Raw genomic sequence first — 14,423 nt, 5'->3', positions numbered from 1 at the left:
ACATTCTCAACACACTGAAATAAACAGTGAAAGAAAAAACACAAACAAACACAAAACCAATAAAGCGAACAGTATTTTATTTCAAAATAACTATTTGTAGTAACGTAACATTGTGGCACTGACAGTCTCTATACCGATATGCTTCCATACAAATATCAAATAGAACTTTTAACAAATCAGTGCCAAGCAGGGCATGTCCTTGTAAATGCATTTGCACAAATGATCTCGTAGACCATCGACCTCTTTCTCCCTCTCAACCAACCATCGACCTCTTTCTCCCTCTCAACCAACCATCGACCTCTTTCTCCCTCTCAACCAACCATCGACCTCTTTCTCCCTCTCAACCAACCATCGACCTCTTTCTCCCTCTCAACCGAACTTCGTCAAGCTTTTTGATGACAGCATGGGACTTCTTGGACGAGGCTGCATAGGCCTTCAGCAGCTTCTCGAACAGAGCCTCAGTGTTGGGGTGGGTGCTGAGGAAAGCTTTCTCCAGCACGTACATGTCCACTCCCTTGTCCTCGGGCAGCGACGATATGTAGCTCAGGCCAAAGTCAATGAGGACCAGCTCCATCTCTCCACTCTCAGCGCCCGCCTTCAACAGCATGTTGGACGTGGTCAAGTCTCCATGGACAACGTCCTCATCATGCATTTTGGCCAGAATCTGACCCATCTTCTTTGCGAGCTGGTCCAGGCGTTCCTCTGGGCTTTTCTGGGTGGAGGCAATGTGGTCTCGCACTGTGATGGAGCCAACGATGTCTTCAAGGAATATGCAGTGGGAGGTGTAGTCTACAAAGTAGACTACTGGTGCAGATATGCCTAGAGAGAGAGAGAGAGAGAGAGAGAGCGAGAGAGCGAGAGAGCGAGAGAGAGAGAGACAGAGAGAGAGAGAGAGAGAGAGACAGAGAGACAGAGAGAGAGAGAGAGAGAGAGAGAGAGAGAGAGAGAGAGAGAGAGAGAGAGAGAGAGAGAGAGAGACAGAGAGAGAGACGAGAGAGAGAGAGAGAGAGAGAGAGAGAGAGAGAGAGAGAGAGAGAGACAGAGAGAGACAGAGAGAGACAGAGAGAGACAGAGAGAGAGAGAGAGAGAGAGAGAGAGAGAGAGAGAGAGAGAGAGAGAGAGAGAGAGAGAGAGAGAGAGAGAGAGAGAGAGAGAGAGAGAGAGAGAGAGAGAGAGAGAGAGAGAGAGAGAGAGAGAGAGAGAGAGAGAGAGAGAGAGAGAGAGAGAGAGAGAGAGAGAGAGAGAGAGAGAGAGAGAGAGAGAGAGAGAGAGAGAGAGAGAGAGAGAGAGAGAGAGAGAGAGAGAGAGAGAGAGAGAGAGAGAGAGAGAGAGAGAGAGAGAGAGAGAGAGAGGGGGGGGTATAATTAGACACTAATGCAGACCAGGGTTAGACAGGCCTGTATCTTATCTAATATGTGTACACTACATGGCCAAAAGTATGCTCGACGAACATCTCATTCCAAAATCATGGGCCTAAATATGGAGTTGGTGCCCCCTTTGCTGCTAAAACAGCCGCCACTCTTCTGGGAAGGCTTACCACTAGATGTTGGAACATTGCTGCAGGGACTTGCTTCCATTCAGCCACAAGAGCATTAGTGAGGTCGGGCACTAATGTTGGGCGATTAGGCCTGGCTCGCAGTCGGCGTTCCAATTCATCCCAAAGGTGTTTGATGGGGTTGAGGCCAGGGCTCTGTGCAGGCCAGTCAAGTTCTTCCACACCAGATATTGACAAACCTGTTCTGTATGGACTTCAGTTTGTGCACGGGGGAAATGTCATGCTAAAACAGGAAAGGGCCTTCCCCAAACTGTTGCCACAAAGTTGGAAGCACAGAATCGTCTAGTATGTCATTGTATGCTGTAGAGTTAAGATTCCCCTTCACTGGAACTAAGGGGCCTAGCCCGAACCATGAAAAAATGGCAGTGAGCTTTACACCACGCCAGCCAACGCTTGGCATTGCGCATGGTGATCTTAGGCTTGTGTGCGGCTGCTCACCATGGAAACCCATTTCATTAAGCTCCCGATGAACAGTTCATGCACTGACCTTCTTTCCAGAGGCAGGTTGGTACTCGGTAGTGGGTGTTACAACAGAGGACAGACGATTTTTATGCTCTGTGCGCTTCAGTACTCGGTGGTCCCGTTCTGTGAGCTTGTGTGGCCTACCACTTCACGGCTGAGCCGTTGTTGCTCCTAGACGTTTCCACTTCACAATAACAGCACTTACAGTTGACCGGGGCAGCTCTAGCAGGGCAGAAATGTGACAAACTGACTTGTTGGAAAGGTGGCATCCTATGACGGTGCCACGTTGAAAGTCACTGAGTTCTTCAGTAAAGCCATTCTACTGCCAATGTTTGTCTATGGAGATTTCATGGCTGTGTGCTCGATTTTATAGACCTGTCGCAAACGGGTGTGGCTGAAATAGCCGAATCCACTAATTTGAAGGGTTGTCCACATACTTTTGTATATTTAGCGTATGATCTGCGCTAAAACAGTATAGGCCTAGCAATCATCAACATCCTGTATTGGAAAAATTTGACAGCTGTCCAGTTCTGGACACCACAGTACCTCTGCAGTGCGATGCAGCTCTGCAACATACATTTATTTTAAGATTGAAGATTATTGCATAGAACCCCTGTAGTCACTCACTACCTCTTGTTCACAAAAGACGGCTCCCTCTGGTTCTCAGTTGAAGCACTGACGACGGCGCAGGACTGCGTACAACAGTCCGACGCTCTGTCTACACGTTCATAATTCTCACTTGCGATATGGTTTTGGAAACCTTTGAAACTTTACTTTCATATAAATCGAGAAATAATTGTCATAAAACCAAAAAGGTAAAATTACTACATCCTTTTAACACGACCCCCACAAGGCCAAGAGAAAGGAGATTACCTGTTCTAATTAGCTACGTTATCTAACGTTTAATTAGCTATCTAACATTAGCTTCTCCGAACATCTATGTGTAAAGGAAAGATGCCAGAAAAGTGTTGTAACTGAGAAATACGGTCAGCTGCAACTGTGTTAAAACAGTGTACACTATAGTAAGCATATGTTTAGCATTTTTAAAATGATTTTGATGTGATATGAAAGTAGAGGGTTTTATGTTTCTAGAACCGTATCACAATTGAGAATCAATTCAGGTTTAATGGAGTATTTGTCAGTTTTGGCTGCCAGAGACAGTTTCCTGTACCTCTGAACAGATAAGGTCCTTAACAGTAGGCTACAGTGGGGAGAACAAGTATTTGATACACTGACGATTTTGCAGGTTTCCCTACTTACAAAGCATGTTGAGGTCTGTAATGTTTTATCATAGGTACACTTGAACTGTGAGAGACGGAATCTAAAACAAAAATCCAAAAAATCACATTGTATGATTTTTAAGTAATTAATTTGCATTTTATTGCATGACATAAGTATTTGATACATCAGAAAAGCAGAACTTAATATTTGGTACAGAAACCTTTGTTTGCAATTACAGAGATCATACGTTTCCTGTAGGTCTTGACCAGGTTTGCACACACTGCAGCAGGGATTTCGGCCCACTCCTCCATATAGACCTTCTCCAGATCCTTCAGGTTTCGGGGCTGTCGCTGGGCAATACGGACTTTCAGCTCCCTCCAAAGATTTTCTATTGGGTTCAGGTCTGGAGACTGGCTAGGCCACTCCAGGACCTTGAGATGCTTCTTACGGAGCCACTCCTTAGTTGCCCTGGCTGTGTGTTTCGGGTCGTTGTCATGCTGGATGACCCAGCCATGACCCACCTTCAATGCTCTTACTGAGGGAAGGAGGTTGTTGGCCTAGATCTCGCGTTACATGGCCCCATCCATCCTCCCCTCAATACGGTGCAGTCGTCCTGTCCCCTTTGCAGAAAAGCATCCCCAAAGAATGATGTTTCCACCTCCATGCTTCACGGTTGGGATGGTGTTCTTGGGGTTGTTCTCATCCTTCTTCTTCCTCCAAACAAGGCGAGTGGAGTTTAGACCAAAAAGCTCTATTTTTGTCTCATCAGACCACATGACCTTCTCCCATTCCTCCTCTGGATCGTCCAGATGGTCATTGGCAAACTTCAGACGGGCCTGGACATGCGCTGGCATGAGCAGGGGGACCTTGCGTGCGCTGCAGGATTTTAATCCATGACGGCGTAGTGTGTTACTAATGGTTTTCTTTGAGACTGTGGTCCCAGCTCTTTTCAGGTCATTGACCAGGTCCTGCCGTGTAGTTCTGGGCTGATCCCTCACCTTCCTCATGATCATTGATGCCCCACGAGGTGAGATCTTGCATGGAGCCCCAGACCGAGAGTGATTCACCGTCATCTTGAACTTCTTCCATTTTCTAATAACTGCGCCAACAGTTGTTGCCTTCTCACCAAGCTGCTTGCCTATTGTCCTGTAGCCCATCCCAGCCTTGTGCAAGTCTACAATTTTATCCCTGATGTCCTTACACAGCTCTCTGGTCTTGGCCATTGTGGAGAGGTTGGAGTCTGTTTGATTGAGTGTGTGGACAGGTGTCTTTTATACAGGTAACGAGTTCAAACAGGTGCAGTTAATACAGGTAATGAGTGGAGAACAGGAGGGCTTCTTAAAGCAAAACGTACAGGTCTGTGAGAGCCGGAATTCTTACTGGTCGGTAGGTGATCAAATACTTATGTCATGCAATAAAATGCAAATTAATTACTTAGAAATCATACAATGTGATTTTCTGGATTTTTGTTTTAGATTCCGTCTCTCACAGTTGAAGTGTACCTATGATACAAATTACAGACCTCTACATGCTTTGTAAGTAGGGAAACCTGCAAAATCGGCAGTGTATCAAATACTTGTTCTCCCCACTGTATATATGCAGAAAGGCCAACATACAAGGAAGGCATATCTTTATTTTGACTCCATTAATGTTGTCAATATAAAAATGATAATAACGAAGTGTAATGGCTTGTTTCAAATAGGTTTTATTAAGAAGCATATTCATGTGAACAAGTCTACAAAGCATTTGGATCAGTTATGGGTCTATCCTCTGCAGTTTAGCCTACAAGGTCCAGGCACTTTAGCAGGCCAGTAATATGGTGTATTTGGTCAAGATGTATCAGCTAACAGAAACATGCTAATGCAGGGATTTCTAGTGGAGCACATATGAATTATGATAATGTTCGAGCAGGAAGATGTATCCATAGTTTCCCCATTTGGCTTCTGTGTTTTAAAGATGCACTATGCAAAAATCGCTCTGCCATTTCCTGGTTACTCAAATTCTAATAGTTAGCCTAATTTCAGTTTGTGACAAAACAAACAAGTCTAGTGTAGAGGATCATTGTACCATTTAAACCGCTGTGAAATATATTTTCCATAACCTAAATTATTGTATGTTTATCTGGTGTACAAAACCAAACAAAAAAGAAGCAAATTAAACGTAAGAATGGAAAGCATTGAAATAGCACACATAGAACAGATCTACTGCTTCTTAGACTTGCTTTCAATGAGAATGACAGATATAACACACATTTCAATGTGAATTTGGTCAGGTCTCACAAAAGGTTACATATTGCAGCTTTAAAATGCGTTCGAAAATGAGGTGGAGTTGAGTATTGATAAATGGGCACGCGATTTGCTAGCAAAAAAATTAAAATCCTGAAAACGCTTACCTGTACCTACGTTTGTCCTGTACAACTGCGGTCCTTCTGCTGGGTGGTGAAATTCATACTTTAAATAAAACGTTATCCAATACCACAACCAACGTTTTCCTCATTTGTGTTGCTCAACTCAGTGTGAATGTGCTTGTGCCAATTGAATCTTGGCTTATTGCCCGATGTCCACCAGATGCATATGCGTTTTGTTTTGCCCAGTGGTTTAAAGTACTTAAGTAAAAATACTTGAAAGTACTGCTTAAGCTGTTTTTGGGGGGTATCTGTACTATTTATATTTTTGACAACTTTTACTTTTAACTCCACTACATTCCTAAAGAAAATTGTTATTTTTACTCCATACATTTTCCGTGACACCCAAAAGTACTTGTTCCATTTTGAATGCTTAGTAGGACAGGAAAATGGTGCAATTCAAGCACTTATCAAGAGAACATCCCTGGTCATCCCTACTGCCTGATCAGGCGGACTCACTAAACACACATGCTTCATTTGTAAATTATGTCTGAGTGTTGGAGTGTGTCCCTGGCTATCCGAAAAAAATAAGGTTCTGTCTGGTTTGCTTAATATAAAGGAATTTTAAATGATTTATTTTGATACTTAAGTATATTTGAGCATTTACATTTACTTTTGATACTTAAGTACATTTAAAACCAAATACTTTTAGACTTGTACTCAAGTAGTATTTTATTGGGTGACTTTCACTTGAGTCATTTTCTATTAAAGTATCTTTACTTTCACTCAAGTATGACAATTGGGTACTTTTTCCACCACTGGTTTTGCTGGATGTCTAGCCCGCCTTATCCGTATATGTGCTTCACTTTTCAACTAGCTAAAACATAGAACAATGAGCCAGATATTTCACCAGATGTACAGTGCATTTGGAAAGTATTCAGACCCCTTCACTTTTTCCAGATTTTGTTACGTTACAGCCTTATTGTAAAAGTTTAATTTATATTTTTACATATCCTCATCTACACACAACACCCCATAGTGACAAAGCAAAAATCAGGGTGACATATTTGCTAATTTATAAAAAATATTAAATTTTTTAAAAAGGGGCCTCCCGAGTGGCGCAGCGGTCTAAGGCACTGCATCGCAGTGCTTGAGGCGTCACTACAGACCCGGGTTCGATCCCAGGCTGTGTCACAACCGGCCGTGATCGGGAGTACCATAGGGTGCCGCATAATTGGCCCAACGTCGTCCGGGTTAGGGGAGGGTTTGGCCCAGGGTCGTCTGGGTTAGGGGAGGGTTCGGTCGGGGGGCTTTACTTGGCTCATTGCGCTCTAGCGACTCCTTGTAGCGGGCTGGGCGCCTGCAGGCTGACTTCGGTCATCAGTTGAACTGTGTTTCCTCTGATACATTGGTGCTGCCGGGTTAAGCAGGCGGGTGTTAAGAAGCGCGGTTTTAGCGTGTCATGTTTTAGCGAGGATGCATGACTCGACCTTCGCCTCTCCGAAGCCCGTTGGGGAGTTTTAGCGATGAGACAAGATCAAAATTGGGGAGAAAAAAACAGAAGTATCACATTTACATAAGTATTCAGACCCTTTACTCAGTACTATGTTGAAGCACCTTCGGCAGCGATTAAGGCCTTAAGTCTTCTTGGGTATGACGTCACAAGCTTGGCACACCTGTATTTGGGGAGTTTCTCCCATTCTTCTCTGCAGATCCTCTCAAGCTCTGTCAAGGTTGGATGGGGAGTGTCGCTGCACAGCTATTTTCAGGGCTCTCTGGAGATGGTTGATCAAGTTCAAGTCTGGGCTCAGGCTTGGCCACTCAAGGACATTCAGAGACTTGTCCCGAAGCCACTCCTGCGCTGTCTTGGCTGTGTGCTTAGAATCGTTGTCCTGTTGGAAGGTGAACCTTAGCCCCAGTCTGAGGTCCTGAGCGCTCTGGAGCAGGTTTTCATCAAGGATCTCTCTGTAGTTTGTGCCGCTCATCTTCCCTCGATCCTGACTAGTCTCCCAGTCTCTGCCGCTGAAAAACATCCCCACAGCATGATGCTGCCACCACCATGCTTCACCGTAGGAATGGTGCCAGGTTTCCTCCAGACGTGACGCTTGGCAATCAGGCCAAAGAGGTCCATCTTGGTTTCATCAGACCAGAGAATCTTGTTTCTCATGGTCTGAGAGTCCTTTAGGTGCATTTTGGCAAACTCCAAGCGGGCTGTCATGTGCCTTTTACTGAAGAGTGGCTTCCGTCTGGCCACTGTACCATAAAGCCCTGATTGGTGGAGTGTTGCAGAGATGGTTGTCCTCCTGGAAGGTTCTCCCATCTCCAAAGAAGAACTCTGGAGCTCTGTCAGAGTGACCATCAGGTTCTTGGTCACCTCCCTGGCCAAGGCCCTTCTCCCATGATTGCTCAGTTTGGCCGGGTGGCCAGCTCTAAGAAGAGTCTTGGTGGTTCCAAACTTCTTCCATTTAAGAATGATGGAGGCCAGTGTTCTTGGGGACCTTCAATGCTGCAGAAATGTTTTGGTACCCTTCTCCAGATCTGTGCCTCGCCACAATCCGTTCTCGGCGCTTTACGGACAATTCCCTTCGACCTGGCTTGGTTTTTGCTCTGACAACTGTTGGACCTTATATAGACAGGTGTGTGCCTTTCGAAATCATGTCCAATCAATTGAATGTCCCACAGGTGGACTCCAAGTTGTAGAAACATCTCAAGGATGATCAATGGAAAGAGGATGCAGCTGAGCTCAATTTCGAGTCTCATAGCAAAGGGTCTGAATACTTATGTAAATAAGGTTTCTGTTTTTTTATTTTTAATACATTTGCAAAAAATGTCTGAAAACCTGTTTTCGCTTTGTCATTATGAGGTATTGTGTGTAGATTGATGAGGAAAACATGTAATTTAATCAATTTTAGAATAAGGCTGTAATGTAACAAAATGTGGAAAAAGGGAAGGGGTACTTTCCGAATGCACTGTATAGGCTAAATGTGAAGCGCCCAGTGGTAAGGCAGTGGAAGATGGACTTTGGTTGACATTCTGCTAATTTCGTCATTGATGAAACATTTGATGTCCATACATTTTTCTGTTTCCAAAACTACGATCTCCAATACTTTACCATTTGCAAAAGTTAAGAAATGGCATTGTTTAGGAGTGCAAGGTCGAATTGAGTTACTGCACACGCACTTCAGACATTCCATAACGGAAATATGCAACTGAATGCTAGAATGCGCCAATAGGATCTCACTAACACGTGCTTGGTTCTGCCCATTATGATTAACTTACTCCAATTTGAAACCACAGCCTCTGGTCTAGGTCTATCTTGGGTTAGTTATTTAAAAAATCATTGGCTAAAAGCTAGCAAGTTGAAGTCTGTATGTGTACTTTCGTTTGTACCACCGCAAGGTAAAGCAACGCACGAGTTGAAAATATTGAATGCATGCGGTACACAGAACGCACCGCAGCACCCCCATCGTAGCGTTGCGGACTGCTCCATTGCCAAAGAATGACTTCCGACGGAAAGCAATGCATCTGGTGGACATGAAGCGTACCTCTAGGCCGCTACGCCTCCAGTTGAGTAACACAAATGTATATGATACGTTTTTATTAAAAGTATGAATTTCGCGCGACCAGTTATCAATACTCAACTCCGCATTGATATAAGAGTACGGAGATGAGCTTTCCTCAGCTATATCTAGGGTTAACGCTACTCACCAGCTTTTCGACAGCGAAGTATTGAGCGCACCTCTTGCACGGTTCTGCGATGTGTGAGTTTTTCATCCAACAACGGGTGTCTATACAATTTCGGAAACCTTTCTTTTACAATGGTTGGCTTGCCCAAAAACGACCCCTGATATACACGAGCTTCTGCACCCTGTTTTATCAGTTCTATATTCTTTAGAAACTGCGGGAGGGCCACGCTGGTCCCCGCAACAGCCATGTTTACAAATCGCTGTATCGTCCCTCTTCCTGACAGTTGGCACAATTGCTTGTATTTGAAACGGCTGCCACCTTCCGTTTCGGCGTAAAACTGACGAGGATCATAATTGAGCAACTGTATGGAACTTATATTAACAAAAACATTGTCTTTCCCAAAAAAAAATACACTTACTGTAGCAGGTCCGATCCATACGGCTGTGTGCCTCCAGCCGACGAACTACACTTCCTCCCCAGTTACGATAGCACACAGGTGTTCGAGCATGATAGATAGCTAATTAGCACAGATGGTAGGTTCTGTCTTCAGTCTGCCTTCCGTAAACAAGGCTGTAACATGGAGCTATGGCCGTGTGGGAACAGTAACCCTAACCATATAAAGATGTATAGTCATTTAAACTAGAGTTTTTTTTATTTTACATTTACGTCATGAAGGATACTTTCCTTATGTTTATATTTTATTTAAAACATTATAAAACGTACAATATTTTACAAAAATGCGTGCCACTCCATTTAGTATATGTTACTTTACGTTAGGTTACTTTACATTGGCCTACCAATGTAATAGCGGTTGTACAATATAATGCGAATTGTAGGATGTATAGTATCCTACGTCTTGCTTGCATTTGACCCGTTTAGTATGAGATATTGCGTTCGACTGCTTTAGTATGATATGCTATGTTAGGTTAGGAGTTAAGGTTAGGGTTAGTGGAAGGGTTAGTTAATAGTGTTGCGCAATTATCTGAAATGTAGGTTATTTTTCGGTTTTTAACTAACTAATTGACCAATGTCGGTTCAATTATTTGAAATCCATTTCGTTCTGTTTTTTTTCTGTGAGCTCAATGCAGAGGCTATCGTGATTATACAGTGCATTCAGAAAGTATTCAGACCCCTTCCCTTTTTCGCATTTTGTTACATTACAGCCTTATTCTAAAAATGATTAAATTCGTTTTTTTCAATCTCCACACAATACCCCATAATGACAAAGCGAAAACAGGTTCTGACATTTTTGCAAATGTTTTAAAAATAAAAAACTGAAATACCTTATTTACTTAAGTATTCAGACCCTTTGTTATGATACTCGAAATTGAGCTCAGGTGTATCCTGTTTCCATTGATCATCCTTGAGATGTTTCTACAACTTGATTGGAGTCCACCTGTGGGAAATTCAATTGATTGGACATGATTTGGAAAGGTACACACCTGTCTATATAAGGTCCGACAGTTGACAGTGCATGTCAGAGCAAAAACCAAGCCATGAGATTGAAGGAATTGTCTGTAGAGCTCCGAGACAGGATTGTGTCGAGGCAAAGATCTGGGGAAAGGTACCAAAAAATATCTGCAGCATTGAAGGTCCTCAAGAACACAGTGGCCTCAATCATTCTTAAATGGAGAAGTTTGGAACCATCAAGACTCTTCCTACAGCTGGCCGCCCGGCCAAACTGAGCAATCGGGGGAGAAGGGCCTTGGTCAGGGAGGTGACCAAGAACCCGCTGGTCACTGACAGAGCTCCACAGTTCCTCTGTGGAAATGGGACAACCTTCCAGAAGGACAACCATCTCTGCAGCACTCCACCAATCAGGCCTTTATGGTAGAGTTGCCAGATGGAAGCCACTCCTCAGTAAAAGGCACATGACAGCCCGCTTGGAGTTTGCCAAAAGGCACCTAAAGGACTCTCAGACCATAAGAAACAAGATTATCTGGTCTGACAAAACCAAGATTGAACTATTTGGCCTGAATGCCAAGCGTCACGTCTGGAGGAAACCTTGCACCATCCCTACGGTGAAGCATGGTGGTGGCAGTATCATGCTGTGGGGATGTTTTTCAGCGGCAGGGACTGAGAGACTAGTCAGGATCGAGGGAAAGATGAACGGAGCAAAGTACAGAGAGATCCTTGATGAAAACCTGCTCCAGAGCGCTCAGGATCCAACCTGACAGAGCTTGAGAAGATCTGCAGAGAAGAATGGGAGAAACTCCCCAAATACAGGTGTGCCAAGCTTGTAGTGTCATACCCAGGAAGCCTCGAGGCTGTAATCACTGCCAAAGTTACTTCAACAAAGTACTGAGTAAAGGGTCTGAATACTTATGTAAATGTGATTTCAATGTTTAATTTTAATACATTTTGCAAACATTTCTAAAATCCAGTTGTTGGTTTGTCATTATGGGGTATTGCGTGTCGATTATGGGGTATTCTGTGTCAACACAATTTAATCCATTTTAAAATAAGGCTGTAAAGTAACAAATGTGAAAAGTCAAGGGGTCTGAATAGTTTCCGAATGTACTGTATGTGTTCTATTTAGAGTCCGATCCCATCAACATCTGCAGCGGCCTCAACATCAAGCTCAGCACCAGTCACCTTCTAAAATCTTACTTAAATCTTTCCATGACTCCATGATGGAAAGATTTAAGTAAGATAAGGTAACCTTCCTAAATGACTACCGACCCGTAGCACTCACGTCTGTAGCCATGAAGTGCATTGAAAGGCTGGTCATGGCTCACATCAACACCATTATCCCAGAAACCCTAGACCCACTCCAATTTGCATACCGCCCCAACAGATCCACAGATGATGCAATCTCTATTGCGCTCCACACTGCCCTTTCACACCTGGAATACATGACTGGACTGTCTACAAGTCAAGCCCCCCTCAAACGTTTCAAATGTTTGCTAACAGCCCATCTCAATGCCCCATTATTGACTCTGAGTGTAACAAAACATACCAGTCTACTATACCCTCCGTTGGATTTGGACCAAGTGAGTACTTTCACTTGGAATAATTCAGAATATGCTTATTTTCTGGCAAGGTATCTAAATGTGGGGCCACAAGGTTATTGTAAACACTAGCTAAATCCTGCTTTTGACAATGATATGTGGTGTCTTGTGAATGATTTTAGATTGTTTGTGCATTTTCCTTTGCATAGTGACCTGGCTCATTTTGAGTGAAATATTCCCTGCTGTGGTCAGAGGGAGAGCGTTTGCATTCTCCAACTGGGCTGCCAACTTAATTGTCACATTCTCCTTCTTTAATGTCATTGGTAAGTAAGCTTCTCCCTCTATGAACTCACATTCAATCAAGTCTGGTTTGTTATCTGTATTGGTAGTACCTGGCAATTAAGTTGTTGATGTTTCGTCAACAGATGCGATTGGTTTGTCTGGGACGTTCCTTTCATATGGGCTGATTGGAGTGGGAGCTGTGGTGTTCCATTTCCTGTTACCAGAGACCAAAGGGAAATAACTGGAGCAGATAGACAGTGAGCTCTGTTTGAAAAGGTCCAACTCAAACTCTGGTCTATCATTATGCGTTAAAAATGTTATTTTCAAAGTGATCTGAAATGCAGCTTGTTCTAGGAACTTATCCGTTTCTTCTTTTGTAGTGTACACAACAGTGAAGAATGCTGCGATATCATTAGCAGGAGAATCGCCTCCCCCGTTATCAAAGAGTTAGCTCAGTAACCCAGTGTTGAGTGAATCTATCCAAGTAGTGTTTTGTTATTGTGGAACATTCCAAGAATGTCAAAGGGTGGACGTTTTTTTCACCTGACTGCAACCAACAGACGGATGCGTTTGTCAGTATCGAAAAGTTTAGTGATCCCTCCAGCTAACATAGCAGAGCTTATTGTTGTGTTACATGACTGAAATATACTTTTATTGCACTGGCATTGGTTATTTTTGTAATGTTCGCCAAAAACTCATTTATTTTCACAGATGAAAATGATAATAAAGCGCAATGGTTTTGCAAGGCATACAGCCATCCTACTAACTTTCAAGTCTGCATGAAAAATAATTAGCGTTTTCTATTTAATCCAAGAGACATCGTAGACAGGGGTCAGGAACCTGAAGCTCCTGAGCATATGGGGCTGTTTAAATACCCATTCTTGGCTCCATGGCAATCTCATTTAATTAATCATTCAAAGTTGTTAAACTTGCACATTCACTAGAATTCTTAAGGGCACATTCTGCACTAGATTATAAAGCTCTGAAATTATCGTTATCTACACTGAACAAAAATATAAACGCAACATGTAAAGTGTTGGTTTCATGAGCTGAAATAAAAGATTGCAGAAATTTTCCATACGCACAAAAAGCGTATTTCTCTCATTCTGTGCACAAATTTGTTTACATCCCTGTTAGTGAGCATTTCTCCTTTGCCAAGATAATCCATCCACCTGACAGGTGTGGCATATCAAGAAGCTGATTAAACAGCATGATCATTACACAGGTGCTTGTGCTGGGGACAATAAAGGCCACTCTAAAATGTGCAGTTTTGTCACAACACAATGCCACAGATGTCTCAAGTTGAGGGAGCGTGCAATTGGCATGCTGACTGCAGAAATGTCCACCAGAGCTGTTGCCAGAGAATTGATTGTTAATTTCTCTACCATAAGCCGCCTCAAATGTCATTTTAGAGAATTTGGCAGTACAATCACAGCCCAGGACCTCCACATCCAGCTTTTTCACCTGCGGGATTGTCTGAGACCAGCCACCCGGACAGCTGATGAAACTGTGGGTTTGCACAACCAAAGAAATTCTGCACAAACTGTCAGAAACCGTCTCAGGGAAGCTCATCTGCAGCAGCGAATGGACTACTGTATTTTGTCGTCGTAACCTACTTCAGTGGGCAAATGCTCACCTTCGATGGCCACTCACCCATGGTGGCGGTGGGGTTATGGTATGGGCAGGCATAAGCTACGGACAACGAACACAATTGCATTTTATGGATGGCGATTTGAACGCACAGATACCATGACGAGATCCTGAGGCCCATTGTCGTGCCATTCATTCGCTGCCACCACCTCATGTTTCAGCATAACGCACGGCTCCATGTCGCAAGGATCTGTACACAATTCCTGGAAGCTGAAAATGTCCCAGTTCTTCCATGACCTGCATACTCAGACATGTCACCCGTTGAGCATGT

The 14,423-nt window shown here is 43.5% G+C and overlaps 1 protein-coding gene and 1 long non-coding RNA gene across 2 annotated transcripts; one reads left to right on the top strand and one right to left on the bottom strand.

Moving 5' to 3' along the window:
* Positions 1–60: 60 nt before the first annotated feature.
* Positions 61–9,533, bottom strand: LOC311134267 (EKC/KEOPS complex subunit TP53RK-like). Its single transcript, XM_084167892.1, has 2 exons — positions 9,291–9,533; positions 61–819 (listed from the first exon to the last, which is right to left on the bottom strand). Exons 1-2 carry the CDS (start codon positions 9,514–9,516, stop codon positions 341–343), a joined length of 705 nt encoding a protein of 234 aa, XP_084024018.1. The 5' UTR covers positions 9,517–9,533; the 3' UTR covers positions 61–340.
* Positions 9,534–12,066: 2,533 nt separating this feature from the next.
* On the top strand, positions 12,067–13,266 carry LOC311134268. The gene is made up of 3 exons (XR_014613667.1): positions 12,067–12,262; positions 12,430–12,543; positions 12,646–13,266. It is a non-coding gene; the product is annotated as an uncharacterized lncRNA (long non-coding RNA).
* The last annotated feature ends 1,157 nt before the right edge of the window (positions 13,267–14,423 follow it).

Source organism: Coregonus lavaretus (genome assembly GCF_964263955.1).
Source record: "Coregonus lavaretus genome assembly, chromosome: 8".
Classification (NCBI taxonomy): Eukaryota; Metazoa; Chordata; class Actinopteri; order Salmoniformes; family Salmonidae; genus Coregonus; species Coregonus lavaretus.
This window is presented reverse-complemented; position numbering and strand designations above follow the sequence as displayed.